General features: G+C 32.8%; 4 protein-coding genes and 1 long non-coding RNA gene across 5 annotated transcripts; 2 read left to right on the top strand and 3 right to left on the bottom strand.

Annotated features, from left to right (window-relative positions):
- Positions 1–3,074: 3,074 nt before the first annotated feature.
- Positions 3,075–5,508, bottom strand: LOC103840633 (probable mediator of RNA polymerase II transcription subunit 37e). The gene is made up of 2 exons (XM_009117142.3): positions 5,194–5,508; positions 3,075–4,965 (listed from the first exon to the last, which is right to left on the bottom strand). Exons 1-2 carry the CDS (start codon positions 5,408–5,410, stop codon positions 3,233–3,235), a joined length of 1,950 nt encoding a protein of 649 aa, XP_009115390.1. The 5' UTR covers positions 5,411–5,508; the 3' UTR covers positions 3,075–3,232.
- A 3,375-nt stretch (positions 5,509–8,883) lies between these two features.
- On the bottom strand, positions 8,884–10,546 carry LOC103840632. Its single transcript, XM_009117141.3, has 2 exons — positions 10,305–10,546; positions 8,884–10,222 (listed from the first exon to the last, which is right to left on the bottom strand). The coding sequence occupies exon 2, from the start codon at positions 10,156–10,158 to the stop codon at positions 9,148–9,150; it is 1,011 nt and encodes a 336-aa protein (XP_009115389.1). The 5' UTR covers positions 10,159–10,222; positions 10,305–10,546; the 3' UTR covers positions 8,884–9,147.
- A 150-nt stretch (positions 10,547–10,696) lies between these two features.
- Positions 10,697–13,112, top strand: LOC103840631 (isopentenyl phosphate kinase). Its single transcript, XM_009117140.3, has 12 exons — positions 10,697–10,885; positions 11,074–11,304; positions 11,416–11,513; positions 11,595–11,637; positions 11,732–11,793; positions 11,879–11,935; positions 12,017–12,052; positions 12,144–12,221; positions 12,327–12,393; positions 12,473–12,535; positions 12,611–12,714; positions 12,817–13,112. Exons 1-12 carry the CDS (start codon positions 10,828–10,830, stop codon positions 12,910–12,912), a joined length of 993 nt encoding a protein of 330 aa, XP_009115388.1. The 5' UTR covers positions 10,697–10,827; the 3' UTR covers positions 12,913–13,112.
- Positions 13,113–13,202: 90 nt separating this feature from the next.
- LOC103840630 (eukaryotic translation initiation factor 5A-2) lies at positions 13,203–14,529 on the bottom strand. The gene is made up of 5 exons (XM_009117138.2): positions 14,267–14,529; positions 13,927–14,049; positions 13,769–13,825; positions 13,611–13,685; positions 13,203–13,521 (listed from the first exon to the last, which is right to left on the bottom strand). Exons 1-5 carry the CDS (start codon positions 14,384–14,386, stop codon positions 13,417–13,419), a joined length of 480 nt encoding a protein of 159 aa, XP_009115386.2. The 5' UTR covers positions 14,387–14,529; the 3' UTR covers positions 13,203–13,416.
- Positions 14,530–14,673: 144 nt separating this feature from the next.
- LOC108869870 lies at positions 14,674–18,013 on the top strand. The gene is made up of 2 exons (XR_001956372.2): positions 14,674–15,137; positions 15,407–18,013. It is a non-coding gene; the product is annotated as an uncharacterized LOC108869870 (long non-coding RNA).
- The last annotated feature ends 5,227 nt before the right edge of the window (positions 18,014–23,240 follow it).

Genomic DNA, 23,240 nt, shown 5'->3' with positions numbered 1-23,240 from the left:
TACCAATTATTATGTTTATATATATATTAATAAATCTATATTTTAAAAATTAAATGTATCATGTTTTAATAACATAGATATATATGTCTCTAAATTTTTTTATATGCCAAATAAATTTCACTTTTATTTTCATTTTTGAGAAATTGAAATTTATTTATTGTATTCTTATAATTAAATTTATATGTGTGAATTGTATTAATCATCAAATTATTTAATATATATTTTAAAAATAACTTTATATATTTTAATAAAAATATCTATAGTTTATATTTTGCATGTGAAATAAAATAATGATATATATGAATATATCTATAACATTTAAAGTTTGTAGATACATTTTAAATAAATTTTTTTAGTTTTATTGTAAAATTTGGTTACAGAATAATCCAGTTAGAAAATAATCGTAAGTTTCGTACGTTTGCTTAGAAAAGAATTTAACAAAATAAATGATTTGTAGTTAATCAATTAAGTTTGAAGTTTGGATAGCAAAAAATCTAACAAAACAAATGATTTGTTGTCTTTTTTTTTTGTCATTGATTTGTTGTCAATTAATTAATAATTATTAATTAGGTAGCGCATGTAGTTATTAGAATGAAAAAAAAAATTCTAATACTTACTTCAGTTTTAATAATATATATATATATATTAAAATAGATATTTTGATTATATTGAGTATATAGAGAGCATTAAAAATATATAATATTCATTGAACAAATGGACGATGTTTGTATATGTTTTCTTATTGTTCATATGTTGATCTCGTGTGGTTAAAATGATTTTTTCACTTATTACGTCATTTATTTATTTATTTTTTACACTATAGTATAAATATATATAAAAATTGGGTTGTAAATTACAACTGATTCATGATATGATTATAAAAGTACAAACTAATTAATCATCTTTTTCGTGAAAAAATTGTCTCAACTGATTCATGTTTTGATATTCCTTATTGTTTAGATTTGCTTAAATTATTGTTGCCATGTTTTTAGTTAAAAGTTAATTTAGGAAAATATATTAATAAAACATGAAAGACAAAGAATATCTATTGTTAGGTTTATTAAATACTGCAATGGCATTCTATTGTAAATATTGTGTAAGTTTAAGGGTTAGTTTAATTTTGTACTCCTCTTTTAATAGATTAGACTAGATCTTGACCCGCGCCCCCGCGCGGATGTTGGATTTAACTTGCGTTCAATGTAAATTTATAAACCATTGATTTTATAAAATATCAATTTATATTTTTATGTTTTGTAAAATATATTTAGAATATAATATATTATATTATAAAATAAATGTTTGATAATAATTTTTTATTTGTACGTAATATTATATTTATAATTTTATAACTTGATGCAATTTGATGTAATTGTAATATTCATATATTAACCTATTGATTTTTTTTTTTATTTAAAAATGATTTAATTTTTAGGTTTTTATGAATTATTATTAATTTTATGATATTTGGTTTTCTTGAAAATTGTATTGTAGCAGATTAATATATACTATATATTACAGTTTGTGTTTTTATTTCAACAAAAAGAAATACCAATTCATTGTAATTAATTAATTAAAATTTTTGATTTTAAGTGAAGTGGCAGATTTGTAAATAAGAAAGAAATACAATGGCTAAATGTGTAAATAAAAAGAAATATTGAATCTGCTATATGTGTTTCCAAACAATTCTCATTTAATTTGCTATCCAAGTTTCCAAACGACAGAATCTGTAAATGAGAAAGAAATACAGTGACTAAATATGTAAATAAAAAAAATTAATCTGCTATACTTGTTTCCAAACAACTTTCATTTTATCTACTATCTATGTTTCCAAACAGTACCAAAAGGTACTTCAGTTTTAATAATATAGACTAGATTTTGACCCGCGCTTTGAAAGCGCGGGTTTTTTTTTGTTTTTTTTTTTTCAATTGACAAATATTTAGTAAATGTCACATTTTCATATATTTGTGTTTTATTTTATAAAAGATTTAAAAAATTTATCTTTATTTATCGTATTTCATTTTAAATGACTGTTTATGTTAAAAAAAATTAAACTTTATTTTTTTAATGAATTAAGTTGGTATAACTCTGATAAATTAATTTTATTATGGGGTTAATATTTTAATTAAAAAATTATATACATTTAATAAAGATTTATACTTTTCAATAAAAAAATTCAATTATTTTTATGAATGCTTAAATTATATTAAGAAAAGAAAAAAATAATAATTAAGAATAATTGAAAAAAAATTATTTGAACTTGGACTCAATGGTCCAAAGGAAAAAAAAGTGAGAATTGAATCTGATTTTTTAATAGGCCCAAATGGTCCAAGAGAGATTTGATTTGGGCTGGATCCAAAAATAATGACCCAATATAGATTTGTTATTAATATTACTTAATTGCCCTTAATGAAACATGCAATGTTAGTGAAGGAAACATGCCCCTAAGGTAATTATGACAATATGATCCTGCTTTAATAGTATAGATTACTAACGAGGACATAGACCATGTGAACCGGGTTTTGCGATCACCTAAACCGATAATTGATTTTTAATTTTCAAGTCTTTTTAAAAAGGATCTTTTGTTTCACCCACCAATCTCACTTTGTTTTCTAACAGATGTATGCAGTCTCAATCACTATTCGTTTAGCGGTAAGTAGTAATCAACCTTGCATGTATCCATCCTTTGAACAACTTCAAATAAATCTTTCCTGTTTACAGTCTCTCTTTCTACCTCTTTTATAGTTTGGGTTTCATGCTCATTGCATTGATATGGAAGTATGACTTTTCGCCATTTACGGTTTTCATCAACAATGGTGAGTTTCTCTCTTTTAAATACTCTCCAAGTGCTTTAAATGAAAACATAACTAACACTGTTAATTGCTCAAAGGACGAAGTCATGAACTTGGAACCATAGCAACAGAGAGAGACCAATCAAATAAAAATTTCTGCAATCGTTAAGTTCGAAACTGCAACTCAACTATAAGGTCGACAGAAGATGACGAAAACATAATTAACGTTGTCAACTGCTCAACAAGAATAATATGTCTATCTCAAAGGACGAAGTCATGCAATTGGAACCACAGAAACAGAGAGAGACCAATCAAATAAAAATTTCTGCAAGTTAAGTTCGCAACTCAAAGGTCCACAGAAGATTAGAGTTCATTAACTAAAAAAAACACTAAACCAAACAACAATAAGATTAAAAAGGGAAAACAATTCTAAAAGAACCAGTTTAGTCGACTTCCTCAATCTTGGGACCAGCACCTCCAGCAGCAGGAGGAGCTTCATCATCATCAGCAGGACCACCTGCTTCACCACCCGCTCCTTGATACATCTTAGCAATGATGGGGTTGCACACACCCTCCAACTCTTTCATCTTGTCTTCAAACTCTTCTGCTTCAGCCAACTGGTTACCATCAAGCCATTGGATTGCCTCCTCAACCGAATCCTCAATCTTCTTCTTGTCCGCAGCAGGAAGCTTCTCACCTATCTTGTCATCACGGATGGTGTTTCTCATGTTGTAAGCATAGTTCTCAAGTGCATTCTTGGCTTCCACCTTCTTCTTGTGCTCTTCATCCTCAGACTTGTACTTCTCAGCTTCTTGCACCATCTTCTCGATCTCGTCCTTAGACAAGCGACCCTTGTCGTTGGTGATGGTGATCTTGTTCTTCTGGCCTGTGGTCTTGTCCTCGGCAGAGACGTTGAGAATGCCGTTTGCGTCAATGTCGAAACAGACTGTGATCTGAGGGACGCCACGTGGAGCAGGAGGGATGCCGGAGAGCTCAAACTTCCCAAGGAGGTTGTTGTCTTTGGTTCTAGCTCTCTCACCTTCGTAGACCTGGATTAACACACCTGGCTGATTATCTGAGTAGGTGGAGAAGACCTGCTCCTTTTTGGTCGGGATAGTTGTGTTTCTCTGGATCAAGGTGGTCATAACTCCGCCAGCAGTTTCAAGACCAAGTGAAAGAGGTGTCACGTCCAAGAGAAGAAGGTCTTGCACCTTCTCATTGCCTTCACCGCTAAGAATAGCACCCTGAACCGCTGCACCATAAGCCACAGCCTCGTCAGGGTTAATGGACTTGCAAAGCTCTTTGCCATTGAAGAAATCTTGGAGAAGCTGTTGGACTTTCGGGATACGCGTAGAGCCTCCGACGAGGACAACATCGTGGACCGTGCTCTTGTCCATCTTAGCATCACGTAGACACTTCTCCACAGGCTCCATACACTTTCGGAAAAGATCCATGTTGAGCTCTTCGAACCTAGCACGAGTGAGCGCAGAATAGAAATCAATCCCCTCAAATAAAGAGTCAATCTCGATGGTGGTCTGCGCAGTGGAAGAAAGAGTCCTCTTTGCCCTCTCGCAGGCAGTCCTCAACCTCCTAAGAGCTCTAGGGTTACCGCTAATGTCCTTCTTGCTCTTCCTCTTAAACTCTTGGACAAAATGGTTAACCATCCTGTTGTCGAAATCCTCCCCGCCAAGATGAGTGTCTCCAGCAGTGGCCTTGACCTCAAAGATACCTTCTTCAATCGTGAGAAGAGAGACATCAAAAGTACCACCACCGAGATCAAAGATCAAGACATTCTTCTCTCCAACACTGGTGGCCTTCTTGTCAAGACCATAGGCAATGGCTGCAGCTGTGGGCTCGTTGATGATACGCATGACGTTCAAACCAGCGATGACACCAGCGTCCTTTGTAGCTTGACGCTGAGAGTCGTTGAAGTAAGCAGGGACAGTGACCACAGCGTTCTTGATGGTGACGCCAAGGTAAGCTTCAGCGATCTCACGCATCTTGATGAGAACCATGGAGGAGATCTCCTCCGCTGCAAACTGCTTCTCTTCTCCTTTGTAGTCGACGACGATCATGGGCTTGTCGGCAGGACCAGGGATGATCTTGAAAGGCCATAGCTTCATGTCGCTTTGGACTGATGAGTCACTAAATCTTCTACCAATCAACCTCTTTGCATCTGTGACAATTAACAAATAGAAAAACAAAGAGTATTATTCACACATTCCAAGCCAATTAAATAAAAATTACAACCCTATAATCACAATACATATCTAAATAACAATGAATGGATCTTAGTAACAGTTCGTGCGGTTAATCAATATTCCATTAAGATTCCTTCCTATAAAGCAACTAACATCTTCCTATAATCAAAACCAATTCAGCAAGATCAGAGAGTAGAGCGTACCGAAGACGGTGTTAATGGGGTTCATGGCGACTTGGTTTTTGGCGGCATCACCAATCAACCTCTCGGAGTCGGTGAAGGCCACGTAAGACGGAGTCGTCCTGTTACCTTGGTCATTAGCGATGATCTCGACACGGTCATGTTGCCATACTCCCACGCACGAGTAGGTCGTGCCCAGATCGATTCCGATCGCTGGACCCTCTCCTTTACCACCAGACATTGTCACAGAGAAGCTTTTAAGCGAAGGTTTGATGAAAAAGCTTTTAAGCGGCGAAGAGCGAATTAGGTTTGAGTTAAAGGTGTGAGCAGAGAGAGAGCTTTGAGGTTTTCTTATATACTCACATCCCTTCGTCTTTCCAGAATGTTCTGATGCCTTCTTCCTTTTTTTATTAGGAATAATAGAAAATTGCCTTTGACCCAAAACAAAATTAAAAAATAGAAAATTGCCACAAAAGATTGCATATGTTTTAAAAAGAAATTAGTGAATTTGATTTCACTAATAATATTTTCAAGAGAAATTCTCACAAAAATATACTAAATAAGTTTTTTCACCAAAAATATATATAAAAAGAAAATGAACAAAAGAGATTTTGTTAAAAAATAAAACACTTTATTACTTTATAGATATATAAATATAAATAATTATTTAAATAAATAAAAAATAATATATTTTATTATTTTTCGAATAATACATTTTTAAATTCAAACTTTTTTGTTATTTTCGAAATTTTTAACTTTTAAAAATTATATTTTTTGAAATCCAACTAATTTATTTTAAGTAATTATTTATTTTCTTAAAAAAATCTTACATCCAGCCCGCTAAAACGTTATCCCTCAAATTTAAACATTAAATCTATATTAGTTAACTTTATGAGTATAATTGTTTATTTTCTTCTTTAATGAAACATTTTGATCATTTTAACCGTTGTATACTATACTTATGATTAAAAAAATTAGTGTCATCTTAAAAAAATTGCTCTATTTTGAATACAATAGATCAATTGATCCTCTTTAAATTGATAATTATTTCATTAAAATTGTCTATTAATTAATATCTTACTTAATAGAAATGTATACCAAAAAATTAAGATTTAATCAACAAAATGGTTATTTGATGAAAAATATTTACTAGAAGAAAAAAATTCATGAATAACAGAAAACCATTCGAAGAAAAAAAGAATGGAGATTGAGATGTTATATAATTTGATAGCTTTTTTTCTCTCTCCATTATCCTCGCATCCCTCTCATCCTCTTTCACCCATAAGACTTTGCAACTCCAGCGGTGCGTGGCAGCTCTGTTAACGCCACCGCCGGTCTAGTTAGCTTCATTTTCTGTCTTTTGTAAATCTCGTGTTTAGATCCTGTTAGGGTGCGTATCTTGTTAGGCATAGATTTTTGTTTTGAGGAGCTCGTGTCGGGTCATGGTCTTCGAGGAGGGCGTATGGCTAGATGGTTGGGTCAGACGCCGGTGTAACTTGGTGGTCCCTTATCGAGCCGTGTCTAGGATTCCTTCTTGCTTGAGTTGTATTGGAGAAGCGAAAGGTCTTGTAGCGTCATGGTCTTCGCTTGATTGATGGTTTTTGTCATTCTGGTTGGTGTTTGTCGTGTCTTTAGCAACGTTTTTGTAGATGGCGAAGCCAGATGCTCCGTTTTAGTTTCTATAACAGGTAGTTTGTTGGTTATGGCCTGGTCTTTGATCATAGGCATGGATTTTCTACTTATATGTTCCAAAATCGCCTTTTTAGGAGTTACTTCAGGTCCGGTTTGGGGTTCGTCTTTCGGATGTGGTCTTTTTCTAAAAGCATCTACTATCTCTTCCTAGAAGATGTATATTTTGGTTGGGTTATTAGCGGGCAATAGTTCTGTCTAGGCATGGACGTTTTTACGCCAAACTAAAGCCCTGACCTTGACGTGAACCGAAAAAATGATATCTCATCCGAATTATTATACAAAAATGTCCAAATGAGACTTAATAGTAAGAGCTAGGTATTTTGGGGTTTGAGTACCACCCAAACCGAACCGAAATCCGAACTAGAAACCGAAAATATCCAAATTAGTTGAGTATGTTAACATTTGTATATATATTAATGTAATTTAGATATTTTAGAGTATTTTAAAGATTTGTAACTTTTTTATTTGTTATTTTAAATACTTTTAGTTACTTTATGTAGTTTAAATAGTTTTTAGTTAGATTTTTGAATGATATATATATATATATATATATATATATATATTAAGTACTTTTTGTTAGTTTTTTAAGTTTTTTAAAAAAAAAAATTTGAGCGATTTCACACAACGGTTATAATTCCTGGAAATTTAGGGGCGTTGAGAACAAAGAAATTGTTAGAGTGTTCTTATTCGAAGCGCCTCGTGATCGTCAACGTTAAACTTCCATTTGTCCATATTTCTAGATCAAATTGGCTATTGGGCAGTCAAAATTGTAAAATCCTATCCAAATCGAATCCGACCTGAAAACTAGTAAAACCCTAATGGGACTTATGAGCGTAGCACCAAAAATCTGAATCTAAGAGGCCCCGAACGCCCCGGCCTAGTTCTGTCCTTCAAGTCTTCTCTTGCGAGTTTGAGGAAGTGGCCATTCTTCAGTCCATAGATGGCTAAGTTTGGGATGTGAATGTCCGCGTGCAAAAATTGGAGGGTTTCCAAAATTAAATTTTACCTTTGTGTTCTTCTGTTAGTTTGTGTGATGAGAACAGACCAACAAAGTCAGAACTGACATGGTAACTGACTTTCAAGGCACAATGGTAATTCTGTACGAATAACATTCTGAGAATTTAGACACTCGAAAGAGGGTTATGGACAGATTGAAACTCATTGGTAAGATACGATAATGCAAATAGATTTTTTGACATTATTAACATAATATAGCTGGGACAAATGTTCAAGAAATCACTAGGCGGTAACCAGACGCTTTATAGAGGACTAGCGACTAGGTGGATAATTCGGAGCCTAGGCAAAGCTTAAGCGTTAACGAATATTATTGATTTATTTTATATATATTTTACGTTTATATGAGATATTTTAATTTTTTGAGTTAAATTATAAAAATATTGTGATGAGTTATAAAACTAGATATACAAAACAAAAGAAATTAGACAAATTTGTGGATTTATATTAATATTATTTCTTAATTTAACATATTTAGACTGATTTAAATCGTATAAATCGGTATAAATAGGATTTTAGGAAAATCTTTTGGGTAAGACTAAGTTGCCGCCTAAACCGAATTTTAGAACCTTGATAGGGACTATAGAAGTAATACATTGCCATGCACATGACTTAACGCTGCAACTTCGAGATCTGTCGACTTGCTTCTTCGGTATTTATCGAAGACTGAAACCCTCTCTTTTGCAAAAGATATGTCGGCCTTGTTGCTAATCAAATCAAGGTAGCATGAAATTGGAAGGTGGAAAACTTAAACCAGGGCCAAAAAAATACATTTCAAACAATCTCAAAATAATAAGTAATCAAATATCTGTGTTTGAAGCAAAAAAAAAAAAAAAACTTTCATAGCCATTCATTTTTGGATCGGTTGGAAAGTTGGGAAGATCAATCACTCTGATAGATGGGGTCTGTAAGCCTCGACAAAAAAAATGAAATTTTCAGTTTTTATTCATCTGAAACTGAAGGGTGTGGCTGTTAATATGATTGCACGTTTTTTTAGCTTATGCGGCATATCTGAACACTTAGTATAGTAGATAACACGAAAACCTTACAAAATGCATTAAGTTTTTTTTCAAGTGAAAACAAAAAATGTATAAAATTACATCTTCTTCAACTAATACCCTTACATGTCCATTCGCCTGAGTCTTAGTTGAATCCAACAAATCTTGCCAAACAAAAGTTCACAGCATATTATTAGTGATGTATACCTTTTGTAACACATCACTGATATACATCTTCAACTAATACGCTTCTGAGTCTGATCCAAAACCATTGCTAAGTATCCACAACCTCAACAGTATCCATCATTATTGGCTGAGCTTCACCTACAGAAGAAGCTTCCATACTATAATAAACTCTGCAGCTGAAATAAAACACCGCACTCATCATCGAATCTATAAGCGTCACAAATGAATACATCACCACGAGAAGAGGTCCTTCCCACAGCCTCGAAGACCCATCTCCATAACTCACCTTCTTCACCCTGTGATCAAACAACCCTTCCACAAACGCCAACCCCAGCGTCGACCCGAGGAATATCAACAGCCCCACCTGAACCTGCCCTTTGATCAGATCACTAGCTCTAGCCAACGCTCCTGCACCTGAAACATCTTCAAGAACCGAGATCACCACCGCGGTGTTGCAGACTATGATGGCGTTGGCGAATACGATAGAGAACGCTAAACCGACTAAGATGGCTCCGTAGACATTGAAATCAGGAGAGAAGCCGAGGACAGAGAAGGAGCTGCAGATTGATACTAGAAGAACGCAGAAGAAAGTGAAGCAGCCAACGATCAGAATGCAAACCCACAAGTAAGTGTACACAACTCGCTTCCACAGCTTCTTCAACGCAACCAAGAACTTGTTTATTTCCACCTTCTCCCTCGAGTAAGTAGCGTCCACCGAGTAAACCACAGCTGTTTTAGACAAGAGCGACACGGTGACGAACAGAGGGAAACACATCGCGGACGAAACAGCGGTCTCAGCGAATTTCTGACAAGAGTGTTTCACGAAAGGCTGGAGAGGCAGACCGCTCGACTTGGCTACTAAGAGGAGCTTCACGGTGAGTTTGTTCACCAGCGAGTGGTCAACTAGAAAGTTCGGTAAGAGGACAGCGGAGACGGGACAGATCAAAACGGCAGCGGTTAGCATGAACGCACCGAGATTGTACCGGAGGATTCGAACAGACTCTCTCAGGATCTCTAACGCGTTGGTAGAGTGGAAGTGCTTGTGGCTGTATGACTTGAGCTCCGTTTTCCGCAAAATGGGATTCGATTCCGTCTCCATTTTCACAAGAAGTGGGATGAAACCAAAGCAAAGTGAAGATCTTTCAGACAACCCAGATCAGCAGCTTCAAGAAGGGAACAAAAGTGGAGTGAATCAGATGATCTCAACAACGCTGTAAAAGTGAATGAAAACGAGAGGATACTCACAAAAAGCGTTGAGATTGAGTGTGTCGGAGCCGGGTCCGGATCCAACCTTATAAGCTCAATAAATATAAAAAAGACGAATCTTGGACTGGATCTCGACGATGTTGTTCTACGTTCTATAAACGTAAGATCAAAAGTTTTTTTTTTTAAACAAGATAAAAAAAAAACAATTTGTCGGTGGCACAGGTGATGGCAGAACAGAACTAGCGTGTTCTCTGTCCCCTCGTACAGAAGATAATCAAAATCAATCGCGAACTTGAAGCTAAACCGCGAATCTAAACCGAAATCTTAAAATTAATGAACCGAATCCCGGTTTGGGAAAATCGTGTTTACAGCTTGATAAATGAAAATGGGTTAGGCCCAATAATAGCCCGTTTAAAATGGGCTTCTTTGAAAAAGTATTACTTGGAATCTTTCCGGTGAAAGAAAATGGCAAAGAGGAGAACGAGTAGTACGATGAAGTTGAGTTAGAGCGGGGGAGTGACACGCCGTTGACCATTTAAGACGAGAGCTATTGAGAGACACGATGGAGCTGAATCTATCTGAGATTCCGACCAGATCAATTCGTTGCATTGTGAAACTTGGTTTGTTTTGTCCTTTTGATCCCAGTTCTTGTCTCTTCACATCCTTTGCTCTATTTAGATCGCATTTTTAGTTTTTTCTTTGGTCTTATAGGATCCAAATGGCTTTGTTTCTGATTTGATTCTTGTCCTATCGACATACTTGTGTAGACATGTGTAACAACAGTAACTTGCCTTAAATGATCTGATAGGAGGTGCGGCGATTACTCGGAAGAACGAGCTGGAGGAGATTCACGATGAGAATCTGGAAGCTGTGGCGTGTCAGTTACGTCAGGCTATGACGGAGGGTTCGGCTCCAAGCAAGGTTATTGGAATGGATTGGAGCAAGAGACCTGGAAGCTCTGAGATTGCTTGTGATGTTGATGACTTGGGTGATCAGGACTCGTCTGAGTTTAGCAAGTTTGTTGTTGTTCACGGCGCAGGTTAGCTGTTTCCTTGTTGCACGTTAGACTCGTCTCTGCTTTACTCTTATAGTGAAGGATCAAAGCACATCTTTGATTAGTCTTTTATGTTGTTCTGTTGTGGATCGTTAGGTTCCTTTGGACACTTTCAGGCAAGCAGATCAGGTGTGCACAAAGGAGGACTTGAGAAGCCTATTGTTAAAGCTGGTTTCGTCGCTACTCGTATCTCTGTGAGACTGTCTACTAAAAAGCCAATACTCTTATTTGAGCTACTCTGGAGTTGTTGTTGTTCTGATGTTTCCTTTTTTCAGGTTACAAATCTTAATCTTGAGATTGTACGAGCACTTGCACGAGGTACCTCTTAAAGTTTATTCTCACTCTCTCTCCTCTGAATGAAACTATGTCATTATTGAGAGGAAAACAATGAAACTTGATGCTTTTTCTCCAGAGGGTATTCCTACAATCGGCATGTCTCCATTTTCATGTGGTTGGACAACCTCCAAAAGAGATGTAAGACCCAACTGAAAACTTCTTTTCTTTTCCTCTTTGACATATTTGTTTGGTTCAATTCTAATGAGATTACTATTTGCATCAGGTGGCTTCTGCGGATCTATCAACAGTAGCTAAAACAATCGTTTCAGGATTTGTCCCTGTAAGTTTTGAATCCTACCACTGGCTTTTAGGTAGAGATGTTTCTCAAATTTTGAATGTAATTTTTTTTTTCCCTGGCTAGGTTCTCCATGGAGATGCAGTGCTAGACAATATACTGGTAATACACACTCTCCCGAGATACCAAACATGTGTCTAGATTCTTGTCCACTTAGAATTTGAAATGCTGAATAAGTCTTTGTCCTGAACAGGGCTGCACCATATTGAGTGGTGATGTTATCATCCGTCATCTTGCAGATCATTTGAAGCCAGAATATGTTGTCTTCCTCGTATCCTTTTGCTAATTTAGAAATCAGCTTTTGCGTTTTTTAATTTGTTCTCTTTCTCCCTCTACCTACTCAATTGTTATCTGAGTAACTTAACTCTTTACTAAGACAGATGTGTATGGCGTTTTCGATCGACCACCTTCAGAGAATGATGCTGTGCTCTTGAAAGAGATCGGTTAGTTTCCAAACTTTACCGTTTCTTTCTAAATGTTATTTTCAAGTCTTGGACTAATCCTTACAGTTCATGCATGCAGCTGTTGGAGAAGATGGAAGCTGGAAGGTTGTGAATCCAGTGATGGACCTCACAAACAAGAAAGGTAAAGAAAAAGGAACCAATATTCTATAACTATGTGATTAGTTCAAAGGTTAGTCTGATTTTGGAATTAAAACAGTTCAAACCTCTGTTGCTGCCCATGATACAACGGGTGGAATGGAAACAAAGATAGCAGAAGCTGCTATGATTGCGAAGCTCGGAATCGATGTCTACATTGTGAAGGTTTGATTATAGACACCTTTGTTGCCTTAAACTAAATCATGTCTCTTAGTCTTTGATAAAGATGAATCTCACACCATTGTGCTTTGTTTATCTCCTAAACAGGCTGCGACTCCTCATTCACAGAGAGCACTCAACGGCGAATTGAGAGAGAGTGTACCTGACGATTGGTTAGGGACTATCATTAGATTCTCAAAGTAGAATGAACTGTGACACGCACACTAATTCCAGTTTTTCGAAAGAGATAACATTGAACTCTGTTTGCTAATTGTGTTTGTGTTCATTACCAAAGTTTGTGTTTGTGTTCATAAGCTTATAACTAATGTTTGTGTAAAATCGTGACTCGAACACTTATCTTTACCTTCTTCACTGGCAATAACCAACGTACTCTATTCAGTAAATTGCGAAAGGACAGTATACATCGTTTTGTGATTCTTAAAGATGTAAAGGGAATCACATGTAGAAGTAAACCAAGTTGCTTAAACACAACCTTAAAAGCATAACCAAGCACAAGATGACATTAATGATAATTCCTTGTTTAAAACACCGAACTTTTAAACAATCCAAAACCAATGGATAATGGTTGTCTAGCAAAAGTAAAACATAGAAATGGTCTAAATTAGAGAAAAAGGAAAAACATGTTTTTGTTCTTATAACAACTGGGGTAATAAGATTATCCTCCGCGTAGAGAGAATGATACTTTGATTACTTGCCGCCACCAACTTCCTTGACGGCACAGATCTGCTCCTCGCCCATTGAAGACATGACAGACACCACCACATCCTTTCCCTCCTCAAATCCACTCTTCATCTGCATTTATACAACAAATTGTACTCAATTTCACAATCTCAAAGAAGATGAAAAAGAAACAAATGTAAGAAAAAAGGCAAGAAATTAACCAGAGCGCTGAGACTGTCATCGGTGGGAAGCTTGAGGTCATCCTTAGTGCCACCACTGTCGGTCAAAAGGCTAACCTGTAACGTGAACAATAAAAATATTAACAACTTCAAACAGGGAGAAAAAAAAATAACAAAGCTTGAGCCATGAGAGGACATACAAAGCCATCCTCGGAGATATCAATCAGCTGGTAATCAATACGGTTCACATGTGGAACCTGTCACAACAACAACAACAACAAAAAGACAATCTGAATCAGATCATAACAAAACATAACAATCGAATCTAGTTAAATTGTGTTTTTTTTATTTAACTTACATCACAATTGTGGGAAGAGGGAACAATATCCTCAAGCTTCTTAGCAGTGAAGATATCAATAGCAACAAAGTGACACTTGGCGTGACCGTGCTTGCCAGTCTTCGAAGTCGAAACCTCAACAACCTTATCAATCCCATAATAAATACCAAAACAAAAAAAGGTCAGCTTTTGTTATTCATTACACAAACTAGTACTCTCAGATCTGTTGTGTCTTATTCATATCTATCAAAAATATAAGAAAGCCGTCAAAATAACAGAAAATACACGATCTAATTACTGCAACCTAAATACAAATCATCTAATCACAAAACAAAGAACGAGATGGGGGAGCTATATATACCTTGCAGGGACGGCCCTTGATGACGATGTGACCACCTTTACGGATGTTACCAGCCTGCTGAGGGTAGGTCTTGGAAGCTCCGGCGTCGCTGGACTCGAAGTGGTGCTCTTCGTCCGACATGTTTGTATGCTTTGAGATTGGGAATGAAAAAACTAAAGAGAGAGAGAAGTCAGCGAGTGGTTGCTTTTTATACGGCGGAGGAAGGGAGATGCCTTTTCTTTTCTAGGGTTTTCTTGTATTGTTATCTTATTATTTTCGTCCGTTAGATTTGAATGTTTGTACGGTTTAGATTTAACCACATTTATCTCCTGCGATGATGCGTCGCGTACGAATCACGCGGTCCCACTAGCTTGCGTTGTTGAGTTTTTCTTTTAAATTCTTTCTTATCTCTCTTTAATTAATGAAATATATTAGAGCACCATTATCCCTGTTGCTTATGGGTGTTGCTTAGGTTAATTGTGATTAAAAATAAATGGAAATTACATATTAATAGCGGCAACGTTGCTTAATTAAGGGAAGAAAGCGACGACGCTTATGGGACACGCGTCCACCTTTCACGGTTTCTTCTCTCTCTCTTCTCTCTTTCTGTATCGGCTTGAAAAAAAAAAATCAGAGAGTTGCGATTGATCTCTCCGGCTTCGTTCTTCACCTCTCTTCGCGATGAATTAGTCGGCGACGTGTATCGACTCTGCGCCTTCCTTTCGCCTCTCCGCCTCCGCCTCCTTTTCGCCTTTCCGCTTCTCCGCCTCTCTTGCGCCTCTCCTCTCCGTCTGTCTTTCACGAGATAACGTCGACGATGAAGCACTGGGCGTCTCTCTCGGTTGATCTTCTCGACGGACCTCGCTCGATGCATCTCTCCTCAAATCGAAAGGTAAACATCACGGACCTCTCTCGGTGTAGTTCAATCATGTATGCCTTTGATTTTGATTATTCTTGTTCTGTAGCTAAAACTCATTTCTGAGTTAATGTCTAATTAGTATAAGTAAGTGTTCTGTTTTACTTGCTGTCTTTGTTGTTAATGTGTTTCTTAATTTTCATGTAGTTAATGTACTTGTCTCAGCTTGTTCTATGATTGTGGAAGGCTCTGCTTCACGTGGAATTTTGTATACATGTATGATAATGTTTTCTATGATTGTGCAGGCGGAGCTTCACGTGAAGTTAACAGAGACGAGGAGTGGTTGTCTTCTATCACGGCAGGGTCAGTAGTCAGGAGGAGTAGTCATGTTGTTGTCTTCAGTTTTAAATTTTTTTAAAATCCCTAATATAAGCAACTTGCAATGGAGGAGGAAAATTATCAAGTTGCTTAGTTAAGTTGCTTACTAAAAAAAATTCTTAAAAACCAATATTATATAATTAAGCAACCCATAATCAGTTGTTGGGATAATGGTGCTCTTAGCTCTTCTACAATCGAAAAGCCAGGTTTAGCATAAGTTGGAGGATTTGAGATTCTGCAGCCGGATCAGTTATTTTGGGTATCATTTGAAATTTCAGTCCCGATTATTTTCTGGTAATCTTTGATTTGGATTAATTCCAATAACAAAACTAAAACCGGGAAACTATTGGTTTTGGTTCATCTTTACTTGGATAATTCAATTAAATTATTGGATAGTTTGGGTGATTTGGATATATATAATTTTAATCGTTTTGAATTAAACTTTTCTGATATTTTTAAAAGAAGAATTGAATATTTCAAAATTTTGGATAATTTTGTATACAAATATTCGATTTTGCAGAATATATTTTGAATTTTTGGATGTTTATTTAATTTTTTTTATTTTGTTTCAAGTTCAATTTAAATATTTTGAATATAAAATTTTATGATTATTTGGACAAAATTTATGATTATCAGTCAATATTCTTTTTTCGGTTCATTTTTTTGGTTCGGGAAAATAATTACGCCTAATTGGGCTAATTATATAAATTATTTTTTGTGTGTAAACAAATCTACTTGTTAATCTTAGCGTGTAACCAAAGGTCTGCATGCAGTTATACGTGTGCACACTAGTGGTTATTAAACCTTTGTACTAAGTATTAACATTGAGAAGGTCCTTTTCCTGCGAGATATACAATACAAGTGTTTTGTTATGGGTTTCGAAATGAAAAATAGAGCTAAGTGATGAAAGATAAAAAAAACTCACTTCTCTTTAGCTTTTTTCCTAATAAGTATAGCTTTGATGTAACAACACCCGAAAGGATCAACAGGATGGCTAAATGACGAAACACATGCCACTATGCCAGAGATCAAAGGGTTATCAAGAAGTAGTCAAAGTAAATGGTAAAAAGCAAGAAGAGAAGTGTTTGTTTCTTAGTTACCTCAAATAGTTTTTTTTCTTACGTTGAACATCACGTACAATAACATAGCTTCCACGGCCACAACTGACAAAAGCTCCATTTGGTGTACTTTTGGGCAAGATGCAAAAACCTAGTGATGAACACGGATTTCTAACATAGGTTATGAATTGAGACTTAAAGCATACCATGAGCTCTGAACTCAATGCTTCTAACAAACGCATGATAAAGCCCTCCACTTGTGAGACCTTGGTCCTTGGATGTACCAAAATGTATATCTGTCAAAGAGGATATGTATATACATACAGTGAGAAGTTACCAGCTTATCACTTTCTATAGATTCCACATTTCCGCAGCTTGGACGGTGATTTTGAGAAAAAATGGTGATTTTGAGAAACAAAATCATTTTGTTCATGGAATTGTGTTACTTGGGACCACTGAGAAAATGGGCTAAATAGATCTTATGATCAAAGACCCAATTTCTTTCTTTAGTGTTTTATTTTTAGAAATACATTTTCTAATTTTCTTTGAAAATAGTTGAAACTGTCTGTTATAAAATTAGCACTGTTAACCTATATCGACATATGCCCAGATGAATAACTAACACTCGAGAGCTAAATCAATGCTTTCTAACCAAACATTTGCAAACACTATGATTCACTTTACGATTTAAAACTAGCTTGAATGATCTTCTGTCCCATTTACAATTTACAACTTATTTTCCTCATAAACATTGACTTTGTTAAACCATCTCTAACACTTCTATATTTTTCAAAAATAGAGAATTGATATTATAATGATATATAAAAAAAAAATTGTACTAGAAATAAAAATAAAAGAGGTAAAAAAATAATTTCCTATATTTTTTAAAAGAAAAATATAATGATATACACTTTCTCTAAAGCTTTTATTTAGTGTTCTGAGATTTTTTTACAGCAAAATAAATTAAAGTCAAAGCTAAAAATTTTAAACCTACATTTTAGAGCAAAAAATAGAAAGCTACAGTTTCAACCAATCAAACCCATAGATCCAGGTTTAACCCTTTAAAATTACCAAAAATAAATAAATAATGGAAGCTTTGTATAAAATTGAACTGTGTGAATCTGTGATTGTGAATACGCCAGTTTTTCTCCATCCCCAACCCGGCCTTTAGATACAAAGTCAACCAAGCATGGGTTTGTAACCTTAATAGATTAATTATATTTGAGGCCCAAGTCTAAATGAAAACAACACAGATCCAATGGTAGGACGTTACAGACGTCAAGTTCGACTTCCACCTTTCACTACAGATTTTTCTTTGAAAGATATATTTAAATAGTTATTACTGGACCCAAAAATTAGTAGTGTCCTTTCAATTGATGCATCCTGCAAAGAGCTGGGGAGCCAGTTTATGATTTCATCCCAGAGATTTGTCGGAGATGCATGAAAATAATGTTTCTCAAAGAACAATGCTCATATATCTATAACAAAATATAAAGCTGACTCTTAGTGTAATATTTTGAAAACATAATAGCATCCAAAGAATACAATCTTTTGTGAGGTTTTTGTGGTTGTTTGGCAGGAGAATTGCTAAACAAATAAACTTTTGTAACGCCTGGTATACATATCTGAATAAATATTATTGTTCTGAGAGAAATAATGATCATAAGGACTTTAACCCTGAAAATATATAAGGCTGAAAACATCACTCTTTCACATATCCACCCACCAATACAAACACACACTATACTTTAATTTACTTTTATTATTGTTATCTTGCATGTTCTCCTGAGAAAATCATTTTGGTATAAATAAGTTTTATTAATTAACCAATATTACAAACTACTTTTTTTTCTGATAACATTAATGTGATCCCAAAGGATTTTTAGGATCAAAAACTAATCACCAAAAAATTCATAAAAATTCGGGTTTTCTTGTCATTTAAATCGTATATGAATGGCAAAAAAAAATCGAATCCAAGACAAAAGCTCCAATTGAAACTCTTTTATCACTATATAAGACCGAAAAAACCTTTTAAAATAAATTCAAAAGTTTCAAACAATAACTAATTAGATTCGTTTATAGAAATACTTCTATATAGTTGCTAAAAAAAAAAATACTCCTATATTGTAGTATCAAATGCATAACATATGCATCCACTGAAACCTGCCACACGTGTCAGGCCTGAAAAGAATGCTTTCTGGAATAGTGGCAGTTGAAGTAATAATCTCCACAAAAACAACCTTTTTAATTGAATATTTTTATTGAGTAAGAGAAGAGAGATAATCAACCAATCAGTAACGGCCAGAAACAAAACTTCTAACAATAATCACAAAACTCGTAATTATCTAGAAAGCCAGGGGTACTTATTTTCACAACCCAAGTTTAAACTAAAAAGACTCAAGAGGGTCAGACCGGCTTTTGGTCTAAATAACTCTTAACTTTATACATATTTTTTTTCTTTTTGATAAAGCTTTATACATATTGGGGACTCATAAACATTTGATCCTTCATTTATTTTTTTGTTGAAATTTGATGCTTCATTTAGAAATTAATAATGTTATTAACTTATTGTCAGACGTGTATGAATAAAAATAACTAGAAATAATAATCATCTTAATATTGAAAATTTACAATGTTTTATTCTTAATAAATATTCTTAATTCTTCTATTGTTACAAAGATGTTACAAAAAAGATTCTAAATAGTTTCTTTTTACTTTTTATCACTTAAATAGCTCTTAAAGATCAAAGTGACTAAATCAAGTTTTACTAAAGAGATAAAGTGAGAATTACACACTTTTTATAATCTAATTTAATTATTTACTAAGTACATAAAAATAAATAAATTTTTTGAAAATAATAAAATTGAAAATATATATTTTCTAAAAAATTTCTTAATTTCTTTTTCTAAAAAATGATTTTTTCTCCCGTATTTTTCACGAAACATTAAAAATGTTTAATAATACATTAATGAATGATATCTTTCTAAATTTGTAAAAAAAATCTCAAAATTCAGAAATGCTTTTATATATATATATATATATTAATTTAAGATATATTCATGAACGTCTTATTAAAACTTTAGATAGATGCATACATATTCAAGAATATCGTACTATTCATATAATTAAAATTAAATAGTGTATTCATAAATATATATTCATAAATGTCTTTCTAAATATACATTTAATAATGTATATACAGTAAAAAAAATTCCTAAACTTTATGAGTATATTATATATTTATCAATAAATTCTTAAATTCTAAGAAAATATTTTACTTATTCAGTAATGTTTTCTTATTATGTGTATAACCTTAATTCAGAAAGATATCGTACATATTCATAAAGGTCTTAATAAATTTATTAAAGGAAAAATTGTTCCTTAATTTTTTTTGAAAAATATTCAAAACAAAATGAGAAATTGCCACAAATACCACATTCAGAGTACCAGTTTTCATGTTTACACTAATTTTTTTCCCCTCATTTTTAATAAAAGGTAAAAGACACTTATATCCATCGGGTTAACTAATCTAGACTTAGAGTTTAGAGTTGAGGGGTGGTGTAGGGTTTTTGGAATGTGAAATTTAGGACTCTAATAAATATATAAATACATACTTTTTTAAAAAAATTAAAAATAGTTTCAAGCATAATTTTCGATTTTCAAAAAGATATTTATATATTGTATAGCTATTTCAAATCAGAAATAAATGAAAGTCTAAACCCACCATTATAAATTTAAACATGAAATCACTATATAGAAATAATTAATTGAATGAATAATATTGTCTTACAAAAATATTAGATGCCAATTGCGTCATCAGATAGATAAATATGGTAAACCCATAATTTTGGTTGAAATTTACCTTTTACATTTAGAAGTATCAAAATGAATCGCGAACTCAAAAGCTGATTGTTCACCTTGATTTTTAATGAGGTTGAACTATATTTTTATATTTATTTATTAAATAAATTTAGTGATCGAGTTGATATATCTTTATATGAGTGGATTAGTTTAATGATCGAGTTTGATTTATTAAAGTATCCATCTATTATGCACACATAGAAAAATAGTGGGTGATTTTTTATTTGTCATTTCCACTACTGTCCACGCTGATTTTCTAAAAATATGTTTTTCCCATAATTTATTAGGGAAATGATTTTTTCCCATATTTTCCCATAAGTTATCACACACAAAAATATCAGTCCTTTTTCATTTTGTATAGCTATTTCAAATCAGAAATAAATGAAAGTCTAAAACCACCATTATAAATCTAAACACGAAATCACTATAGAGAAATAATTTATTGAATGAATAATATTATCTTAAGAAATATTAGATGCCAATTACGTCATTAGATAGATAAATATGGTAAAACCATAATTTTAGTTGAAATTTAACTTTTACTTTTAGAATTATCAAAATGAATCGCGAACTTAAAAGCTGATTGTTCACCTTGATTTTTAATGAGGGTGAACTATATTTTTTAGATTTATTTATTAAATAAATTTAGTGATTTGTGATATATCTTTATATGAGTGGATTAGTTTAATGAACGAGTTTGATTTGTTAAAGTATCCATCTATCACATAGAAAAATAGTGGATAATTTTTTATTTGTCATTTCCACTACTGTCCACGCTGATTTTCTAAAAATGTTTTTCCAAAAAATGTTTTTTTCCCATAATTTATTAGGAAACATTTTTCTCTTACAAAGTTTAGTAGGACCATTTCTCAGTATGTATAATATCTTCTTGAATTTGTAAAAAAAAATCTAAAATTCGTAAATGCATTAATAAACATGTAATATACTTTTAAAATGTAACTTGTACGTATCTATACGAAGATCTATATAATATATTTCTGAATTTTACTTATATACATATTTAAATATGTGTAACATCTTATAAATTTTTGATATCAAATTAAGGAATGTCTTCCTAAAAATTTAAGAAGATATTATACATATTCACCAATATCTTAGTAAATATCTATATACTTTAAATTCAGTAATGTATTCATAAATATATATTCATGAAGGTTTTCCTAAATATAAATTTAATAATGTATTTCTATTTACACATTTATGAAAATTTTCCTAAATTTTATGAATATATATTTTATATATCAATATATTCATAAACTTTTAGAAGATATTAGACCTATTAAGTAATATTTTTCTAAGTATGTGTATAACTTAATTTTGGAAAGATATAATACATATTCAGGAAAGTCGCACTAATTTTTAACAGAATTTCTTTAATTATTTTTTAATTCCAAAAAAATAAAATTTCAAAATTTGAATATATTTTTCAGATATTTATAGGAAAATACGATTGCTATTCACCTTTCTGATAAATCATAATTTGATCATTTTGACCATTGTGCTAATCAGAAAACAAAATCATGTTTTAAACTATTTAAATCTATTTCTCTTATTTTAATATTGTTTAATAATTTTTTAAAACATGTTTTGAAGCTATTTGAAATCATTTTTCATGAAAATTTTTATTTACTACTTTCAGTTTTAAATATTGAGAAACACTTATAAATATTCTCATTGAAATATTTTTATAGTTTGATTGACAAGTGTTTTAAATTGTTCAATAACATTTTCACGGCTAAAACATTTTTAAACACGCATATCTATTTCAATCATCTTTCAAAAAGCAAATACATGATGTATTTATATACCGGGTTTAAATATCTATATCTAGATCATTAAATTTTCTCAAATCTATAACCAAATTTCTACCCCTAACTAAATCATCTACAATCACAAGAAAATGACAATTATGTCCTGTAATCAAATCTTTAATGTTACGAAACAAATGTTATCACACACAAAATAATTAGTTTTTTTTTCATTTTGTATAACTATTTGAAATCAGGATGGAAGCCTACTACTACCATTAGTCCATTATAATTAATATATTGACAAAATAAGATCGCTATAAAGAAATAATTAATTGAATGCTAATATTATCTTAAGAAAATATTTTAGATGCCCATAATGTAATTAGATATATAAATATGGTAAAACCATAATTGGTTGAAAATTTGAAATATTACTTTTTAGATTTAGAAGTGTCAAAATGAGCTGCGAACTCAAAAGCTGATTGTTCACTTCAATTTTCCATGAGCTTGAACTATGTTTTCTAATTTTATTTATTTAACGAATTTAATCATCGGATTTGATTCATCTTCCGAGTTATTTGAGTGTATTTGTTTAATGATCGAGTTTGATTTATTAAAGTCTTCATCTATTATACACCTAACAAAAAAAACTAGTGGATGATTTTTTATACTATGTCATTTTCCCTTTTTATCACGCTGGTTTGTAATTATGATAACTATTTAAAGCCTTTGTGTTATCTATAATTTTATTTACAATCATCAATACACATTTATTTACTGTAAATTAAAAGCATAATGTGACTACTTTAACGCAAGCGTAACGAACCAGAAAATGAAAAATACGAATAAGATTATGAGAAATTGCCACAAATAGCACATTTATAATACCACTTTTCATGTTTACACTAACCATTTTTACCCTCATATTTAATGAATAATAAAGATAATTATATTCTTAAGGTTAACTAATCTAGACTTAGGGTTTAGAGTTGAGGGGTGGATAAGAGTTTTTGGAATGTGAAATTTAGGATTCTAATAAATATATAAATAAATACTTAAAAATATATATA

Source organism: Brassica rapa, chromosome A09 (genome assembly GCF_000309985.2).
Source record: "Brassica rapa cultivar Chiifu-401-42 chromosome A09, CAAS_Brap_v3.01, whole genome shotgun sequence".
NCBI classification, from domain to species: domain Eukaryota; kingdom Viridiplantae; phylum Streptophyta; class Magnoliopsida; order Brassicales; family Brassicaceae; genus Brassica; species Brassica rapa.
Note: the sequence above shows the minus strand (reverse complement) of the source record. Positions and strands in the feature narration are given on the sequence as shown.

Bases quoted from the DNA above. Each gene is read 5' to 3' on its own strand.
- LOC103840632 (XM_009117141.3), bottom strand. From the start codon at position 10,158: ATGGAGACGGAATCGAATCCCATTTTGCGGAAAACGGAGCTCAAGTCA.
- LOC103840633 (XM_009117142.3), bottom strand. From the start codon at position 5,410: ATGTCTGGTGGTAAAGGAGAGGGTCCAGCGATCGGAATCGATCTGGGC. The intron at 4,966-5,193 runs GTACGCTCTACT...TAATTGTCACAG, and splicing joins CCCCATTAACACCGTCTTCG to ATGCAAAGAGGTTGATTGGT.
- LOC103840631 (XM_009117140.3), top strand. From the start codon at position 10,828: ATGGAGCTGAATCTATCTGAGATTCCGACCAGATCAATTCGTTGCATT. The intron at 11,638-11,731 runs GTACCTCTTAAA...CTTTTTCTCCAG, and splicing joins TGTACGAGCACTTGCACGAG to AGGGTATTCCTACAATCGGC. The intron at 11,936-12,016 runs GTAAGTTTTGAA...TTCCCTGGCTAG, and splicing joins TCGTTTCAGGATTTGTCCCT to GTTCTCCATGGAGATGCAGT.
- LOC103840630 (XM_009117138.2), bottom strand. From the start codon at position 14,386: ATGTCGGACGAAGAGCACCACTTCGAGTCCAGCGACGCCGGAGCTTCC. The intron at 13,826-13,926 runs GTAAGTTAAATA...TTGTTGTGACAG, and splicing joins CCTCTTCCCACAATTGTGAT to GTTCCACATGTGAACCGTAT. The intron at 13,686-13,768 runs GTATGTCCTCTC...TTCACGTTACAG, and splicing joins ATATCTCCGAGGATGGCTTT to GTTAGCCTTTTGACCGACAG.